At 40.7% G+C, this 6,694-nt stretch overlaps 1 protein-coding gene and 1 non-coding gene across 2 annotated transcripts; one reads left to right on the forward strand and one right to left on the reverse strand.

Moving 5' to 3' along the window:
- Window positions 1-1,053: 1,053 nt before the first annotated feature.
- On the reverse strand, window positions 1,054-5,103 carry LOC145581292 (uncharacterized). The gene is made up of 5 exons (XM_081638323.1): window positions 4,366-5,103; window positions 3,376-4,322; window positions 2,709-2,895; window positions 1,883-2,619; window positions 1,054-1,765 (listed from the first exon to the last, which is right to left on the reverse strand). The coding sequence occupies exons 1-5, from the start codon at window positions 5,101-5,103 to the stop codon at window positions 1,054-1,056; spliced, it is 3,321 nt and encodes a 1,106-aa protein (XP_081494449.1).
- Window positions 5,104-5,494: 391 nt separating this feature from the next.
- On the forward strand, window positions 5,495-5,600 carry LOC145583610 (small nucleolar RNA R71). The gene has a single exon (XR_014100234.1). It is a non-coding gene; the product is annotated as a small nucleolar RNA R71 (small nucleolar RNA).
- The last annotated feature ends 1,094 nt before the right edge of the window (window positions 5,601-6,694 follow it).

Genomic DNA, 6,694 nt, shown 5'->3' on the forward strand with positions numbered 1-6,694 from the left:
CAATTGCAAAAGAAAATAAAAAAGCCCCAACTTTAATAATTAGGGTTCTTCTCTTTTTATTCGTGGAGGGTGATGTACGGTGGCCGGAAGTGCGCCGGTGGTGCAGCGGCGGTGGGTGGCTGATGTGCGACGGGTTGGAGTGGTGGAGAGAGAAGGGAGGTTTTCTTGGGATGCGTGAAGGCTGTAGCAGCAGTAACTGTTTTTTTTTATTATTTTTTTTTGGGATGTGTGCACGCTGCCTGGGCACTAGAACCAGTGGGCGCTGGAATTCCAGCGGCCCAGGCAGATTGTTGGGTGGTGGAGAGGAGGCTCGGCCCAGCAGGCGCTGGCCTGTGCGGGTTGGTGCCTGCTGTTGGCTGCTGCTTTCCCTTTTTTTTTTTTGAATGAAAATAAAATAAAATTTATACCTTCACTAAAAAATAAAATAACAAACAACGTTAATAGAGTTAGTGAAGTAAAACAAAAACAAAAAAAAATCGAAACTAACACTAAAAAAAATTAAAACTAGAAGAATAACGTAAATGAATAGAAAAATAAAAAATTAAAAAGAAGGAATGAAAGAAAAATTAAAAACAACAAGGAAGAGAAACTAAAAATAAAATGAAAAACAAAACTAAAAAACAAAATAAAAGAAGAATTAGGAAATCGGGTTGCCTCCCGATAAGCGCTCATTTAGAGTTATGAGCTCGACTTCTTACCTTAGTATCAAGCATCAATTGGTGTATCGGAGAGATAAATCGTCTCTAATTTGCCGATGAAAGCACCCTCGGTATATAGCTTTAAACGTTGTCCATTTACCTTGAATTTCGTGCCGGTTTCGCTAGTAACCTCTATGGCTCCATATGCTTTGACATCGGTGATTGTGAAAGGCTCGGACCATCTAGACTTAAGCTTTCCAGGAAAGAGTCGAAGTCTTGAGTTATAAAGCAACACCTTGTCACCATTCTTAAACTCTCGTTTTTGGATCATCTTATCGTGAAACTTCTTCGTTTGCTCCTTGTAGAGCCTATGATTCTCGTAAGCATCGAGCCGAATCTCATCTAGCTCATTCAATTAAAGAAGTCTCGCTTCACCGGCCTTCTCTAGATCTAAATTAATCTCCTTGACGACCCATTGTGAAAGGTCTTCCATTTCGACCGGTAAATGACAAGCTTTTCCATACACCAACCGATACAGAGTTGTCCCTAACGGAGTCTTGTAAGCCGTTCGCAATGCCCACAATGTATCATCCAACTTCAATGACCAATCTTTGCGAGATTTGTTGACTACCTTTTTAAGGATTCTCTTGATTTGTCGGTTAGAAACCTCAACTTGGCCGCTCGTTTGAGGATGATAGGCCAAGCCAACCTTGTGATTAACTTCATGTTTCTTGAGAAGAGCTTTAAAAGTTCGTTGGTGGAAATGAGAACCACCATCACTAATAACAACTCTTGGGACTCCGAAGCGCGGAAAGATGATTTTTTTAAATAGCTTCATAACGACCTTCGAATCAGTAGTAGGCGACGCAATAGCTTCGACGGCAACTAAAATATATCGATTCCCACAAGAAGAGGGAAATGGTCCCATAAAATCAATGCCCCAGACCTCAAAAGGCTCGACCTCAAGAATCCCATTTTGCGGCATCTTTTGCCTCTTCGATATATTTCCTGTTCTTTGACACTCATCACATGCATTGTAAAAGGCACGAGCATCCTTGAATAATGAGGGCCAATAGAAGCCACATTGAAGCACTCGGTAGGCAGTTGCAGCAGAACCAAGATGTCCACTAGAAGGTAGATTATGGCAATGATGAAGGACACCATGAGTATCCTAATCTGGTACACATCTCTGAAACATCCCATCAGAACACTTACGATACAAGTGAGGATCATCCTAAAAGTACCGCTTAGCGTCATGGTAGAACTTCTTGCGTTGTTGGTAAGTCAAATCCGGAGGATGTGAACCACCTACACAAAAATTGGCATAGTCAGCATACCATGGAGATACAGAAGAAACAGAGAATAAATGATCATCGGGGAAAGAGTCATTTATAGGGCTATCTGAAGTAGACTGAAATCTCAATCGAGAGAGGTGATCCGCAACAACGTTCTCGGCACCCTTTTTATCTCGAATCTCTAAATCGAACTCTTGAAGGAGCAAAATCCATTGAATGAACCTCGGTTTAGCCTCTTTCTTTGCTAGGAGATACTTCAGAGCGGCGTGGTCAGTGTGGACAATTACTTTCGAACCAATGAGGTAAGTTCGAAACTTGTCAAGAGCATACACAATAGCTAGGAGCTCTTTCTCAGTGGTGGCATAATTCATCTGAGCCTCATCCAAGGTTTTGCTAGCATAGTAGATGGCATGCAAAACCTTGTTCTTTTGTTGTCCAAGCACAGCTCCCACAGCATAGTCACTCGCATCACACATGATCTCGAATGGAAAATCCCAATCTGGAGGTTGTATGATTGGAGCAGTTATCAATGCCTCCTTAATCCTGTTGAAAGACTCTATACAAGCATCAGTAAACTCAAATGTGGCATCCTTAAGCAACAATTGAGTGAGGGGTTTTGCTATTTTTGAAAAATCTTTTATCAATCGGCGATAAAACCCGGCATGACCAAAAAAACTTCTCACTCCCTTGACATTCACGGGAGGAGGAAGTTTCTCAATCATCTCAATTTTTGCTTTGTCAACTTGCCACGATCAGAAATAAGATGACCAAGTACCACTCCTTCATTGACCATGAAGTGGCACTTTTCCCAATTCAAGACCAAATTGACGTCAGTACAACGTTTAAGCACCTTAGAAAGATTATGCAAGCATATATCAAAGTGAGAACCATAAACACTGAAATCATCCATAAATACCTTCATGATATTCTCAATGAAATCAGAGAAAATGGCCATCATACACCTTTGAAATGTAGCAGGGGCGTTACACAACCCAAATGGCATTCTACGATAAGCAAATATACCATAGGGGCATGTGAACGTCGTCTTCTCTTGATCTTCCGGATGAATGGGAATATGAAAGAAACCTGAGAATCTATCCAAATAACAGAAAAAACTATGTTTTGCTAATCTTTCAAGCATTTGATCTATAAAAGGTAAGGGGAAGTGATCTTTCAAGGTGGTCGTATTCAACCTACGATAATCGATACACATACGCCAACCTGTGACAACACGAGTAGGAATTAGTTCATTCTTATCATTTGTAACAACTGTTGTCCCCCCTTTCCTAGGAACGACTTGTACCGGGCTCACCCACTTAGAATCTGAGATGAGGTAGATGATGCCCGCGTCAAGAAGTTTCATTACCTCTTTCTTCACCACCTTTTGCATATTAGGATTCAATCGACGTTGTGGTTGGATGCAAGGGCGATGATTCTCTTACAGATTAATTCTATGCATACAAAAATTAGGACTTATCCCTGTAAGATCATCAATGCTATACCCGATTGCCTTTTTATGCATGCGAAGCACAGTCAAAAGCTTAGAAAGTTGGCTATCATCAAGTTTAGCACTAACAATTACAAGACATTCCTCATTATCATCAAGAAATGCATATTTAAGATGAGAAGGCAAAGGTTTTAACTCTACCTTTTTTACCTGTGACTCAGAAGTAGAACAAATAGTTTCCATTACCTGTGACTCAAACCCCTCAATGTTAAGGGCATCCAAGTCACGAATCAAGGATTCAATCTCTGCATCTCCTTCTCCTTCAGAAGCCTCCAAGGTGAGAATAGCTTCTAATGGATCATTAGCTAACTCACGAGGCGTATCATCTCTCACAATCTCATCAAGCACATCAATCCTGCAACAAGTATTCTCAAGCATAGGCGACTTCATCGCATTAGTTAAAGTAAAAGTCACAGTATCATCACCAACAGACAAAGTAAGCGACCCAGACTTGATATCAATAATAGCACCTGCAGTACACAAGAAAGGTCTACCTAAAATGACCGGGATATTACTATCCTCCTCCATATCTAGAACTACAAAGTCAACAGGAATGAAAAATTTCCCAACCCGAACGGGGACGTCCTCTAGAACACCTAAAGGGTATTTTATAGAACGATCTGCCATTTGCAAGGTGATTTGTGTGCAATTTAAAGCTCCCATATTCAACCTGTTACAAACAGAAAGAGGCATAACAGACACACTAGCACCTAAGTCACATAAAGCTTTATCAATGAATAATGCACCTACATGACATGGGATGGAAAAACTACCAAGGTCCTTAAGCTTAGGTGGGGATTTATTTTGCAATATAGCACTACACTTTGCAGTTAGAGCAATTGTTTCTACACCACCAAAGTCTTTCTTCTTAGTAATCATTTCCTTTAAAAACTTTGCATACATCGGAACTTGAGATAACAGTTACCTTAAGGTTCTTGACCAAATTCAAGAACTTACCAAATTGTTGATCTATCTTGGTCTTTTGCATCCGATGTAGGAATGGCAGCTTTGGCTCGATGGATGGAGGCTCGGAACCTTTCTTTTTCTCTTTCTCAGCATCACTTATTTTAGCTTTCCCATCCTTCGAGGTGGGAACATCATCCAAGGCCTTCTCTACAACCTCACTATTCTCCTTCTCAAGATTTTCATCATCAATAGGCATTTGAGGCCCTTCATAGCTAACACCACTACGAGTAGTGATAGCATTGGCGGTCTCCTTAGGGACAGGTTGTCCCGGTAAGTGGCCAGGTTGCCTTTGGATATTGGTACCTGCGACTTGTGCGAGTTGGTTCTCCAAATGCTTTGTCGTATTTTTCAACTCCTTGATGCTATCTTCAGTGTTTTGCTTCATGGATGTCATCATTCTCATAAGGTCAGACATAGTCGGCTCTTGAGTGCTAGCATTTCCATGAGTAGGTTGTTGAGGTGGTCTATTGAAACCCGGAGGAGCATGATGAGAGGCTCCTTGTTGATTGAGTGGAGGCCTTGCAACATATTGTTGAGGTTGAGGGTTCTGAGGCTGTGACCACTGTTGCTGAGGTTGAGGATTTTGAAAATTATTGCTTTTATATGAGAAGTAGGGATGATTCCTCCAACCTGGATTGAATGTGTTAGAATATGGGTCATTTGGTTGCCTTTGTTGAAAGGCATTCACCTGCTCCATCTGATTGGTATCTTAAGAATTCTGAGCACATTGATATCCAAAGTGACCCTGTATACCACAAAATTAACAAATAAAATTAGTTTGTAGAGGTTGAGAAGACATAGCATTAACAGATACAAGAGAGGAGTCCTGAGTGGCCTGTAATGCATCAATCTTTGCAGTTAATTGAGCCATCTGAGAAGTCAAGATTGAATAGGCTTCAACTTCCATCTTCCCTTTCTTTGCTCGCGTTCTTGGAGAAGAGAAATGATTGGCTGCAAGATTTGCAAGAAAATCATACCCTTCCTTGATCGTCTTGTCAAGGAACACACCACCTGCGGCAGAGTCAACAATACATTTAGTCTCGGGTTCTAGTCCGTTATAGAAAATACGAACAAGATTCCACTTCTCAAAATTGTGATGCGGGCATGATCGTTGAAGATCTAAGAATCTATCCCATGCTTCCCTAAGAGATTCCCCCGACTCTTGAGAAAATGTTGATATTTGATGTCGAATCTTTTCAGTTTTTTCAGAAGGGAGATACTCTTTGAGGAATGCTTGAGAAATTTTTCTCCACTCCGTCTCCTTGACGGTATTCAACCATTTTTGAGCTCTATCGCGAAGGGAAAATCCGAACAACATCACTCTCAATTGATCTTGAGTGACTCCTTTGTGATGAACAGTGGAGCACAATTGTTGAAATTGCTGCAAGTGATTAATTGGCTCGTCAGTAGGATGGCCGCTAAACTGATTTTGTTGGACCATACTGAGCAATGCGGGTTTAATTTCAAAGTTCTCTGCAGTGATTGCTGGCATTTTAAGACCCGTTGGAATGCCATCTTGGGACGATACCCCGTAAGAATTAAGAGACCTATTATCAGTCATCTCTTTGCGTGTGTCAGATTGTGTTGTAGAGCTCTTCTGTGAGTGGGTCTTTTTCTGCTTCCCTTTCCCTTGTTTTTTTATTTGCCTAAGGGTCTTGTCCAAGTCCGGATCCGTAGGGATCAAATCACCTATTCGTTTTGACCTGGGCATAAACAAAAAGAAAAGAAAGCAATGAGAATGTCCCAATTAAAACTAAAAGTTCCAATGGGACAATGGAAACAGTTCAAACAATCAAACTAAAACTAATAGAATCTAGCCGTCTCCCCGCAACGGCGCCAAAAACTTCGAAAACACTTCGAAAGCGCCAAATGACTATGAAATCAACTGAAACATTAAGAAATACACAAACGAAGCGTAATAGAGTGATATATGATGACTTATGCAAATATGACCCTAAAATCGACCAAAAAGACATAAGAAAAAGGTATAAAAACTAACATAAACGTGCCTAAGAACCCTATATAAATATGATTCATTAGTTTGCAGGAAGAAAAATGGGTTTTGGTGAGGTTAAGGATGAGGGATTAAGTTAAGGTAGGTGTTTCTCATAGAATTGGACATCTTTAGACACAAAAATCTATGACCTTATAGGCCTTTTGATCACGTGGATATACCAAAAACAAGCACTGAGTTCTCCTGGGATCAAACTTACTCCTATGTGACTTCAAAGTTGACACATAACATAGGCAACCAAACACTCTCAAGTGCTCCAGATTTGGTTTATGAC

The sequence above is a fragment of the Chenopodium album genome, chromosome 15 (genome assembly GCF_948465745.1).
Source record: "Chenopodium album chromosome 15, dcCheAlbu1.1, whole genome shotgun sequence".
NCBI classification, from domain to species: domain Eukaryota; kingdom Viridiplantae; phylum Streptophyta; class Magnoliopsida; order Caryophyllales; family Amaranthaceae; genus Chenopodium; species Chenopodium album.